The sequence below is a fragment of the Lipotes vexillifer genome, unplaced genomic scaffold (genome assembly GCF_000442215.2).
Source record: "Lipotes vexillifer unplaced genomic scaffold, Lipotes_vexillifer_v1.1 scaffold158, whole genome shotgun sequence".
Lineage (NCBI taxonomy): Eukaryota > Metazoa > Chordata > Mammalia > Artiodactyla > Lipotidae > Lipotes > Lipotes vexillifer.
In genome coordinates this window covers 1,333,297-1,333,965 of record NW_006788189.1, presented here as the reverse complement: position 1 = coordinate 1,333,965, position 669 = coordinate 1,333,297, and the positions used below count along the sequence as shown (strand labels likewise).

The window sequence follows — 669 nt, the reverse complement described above, 5'->3', positions numbered from 1 at the left end:
CGGGACCGACGTGCATGCCGAGCGTGCCGCGCGCTCAGCGGCTGGCGGCGAGCGGCGTGTGCCTGCTGCTGGCCGCGCTCTGCTTCGGCCTGGCCGCACTCTACGCCCCAGTGTTGCTGCTGCGCGCCCGCAAGTTCGCGCTGCTGTGGTCACTGGGCTCGGCGCTGGCGCTAGCGGGCGGCACGCTCCTGCGAGGCGGTGCGGCGTGCGGACGCCTGCTGCGCGGTGAGGAGGCGCCGTCGCGGCCCGCGCTGCTCTACGTGGCCGCGCTGGGCGCTACGCTGTACGCGGCGCTGGCTCTGCGCAGCACGTTGCTCACGGCGCTGGGTGCCTGCGCGCAGGTGGCTGCGCTGCTCGCCGTGCTGTTGGGTTTGCTGCCCCGCGGCGCGGGCACCGCGCTGCGCATGGCGCTCGGGCGCCTGGGCCCGGGAGCCACCCTCGCCAAGGCGCTCCCCGTGTGAGAGGCCTGGGGCCCGCGCCGTCGGAATGGACGCAGAGTCCGCCCCCGGGACGCGACGTCGGGAGACCACACGGAGCCGGCCCAGGGGCCCAGCGCTCGCCATGTCAAGGACTGCGCCTGCAGTTCCCGGAGCGCGCGAGGCAAAGGCTGCTCCTTTACTGTGCCAGCGAAATCTGTAAACTGAGCAGCTGTTGTAAAACTGAGACATG

The 669-nt window shown here is 73.1% G+C and overlaps 1 protein-coding gene across 1 annotated transcript in view; it reads left to right on the top strand.

Moving 5' to 3' along the window:
• The window catches only part of SFT2D3 (SFT2 domain containing 3), an 842-nt gene extending 381 nt beyond the window's left edge, over positions 1 to 461 (top strand). The window contains exon 2 of the mRNA XM_007461315.1: positions 3 to 461. Within this exon, the coding sequence (XP_007461377.1) occupies positions 3 to 461 (459 nt within the window). The remainder of the gene's footprint in view (positions 1 to 2) is intronic.
• Positions 462 to 669: the final 208 nt, after the last annotated feature.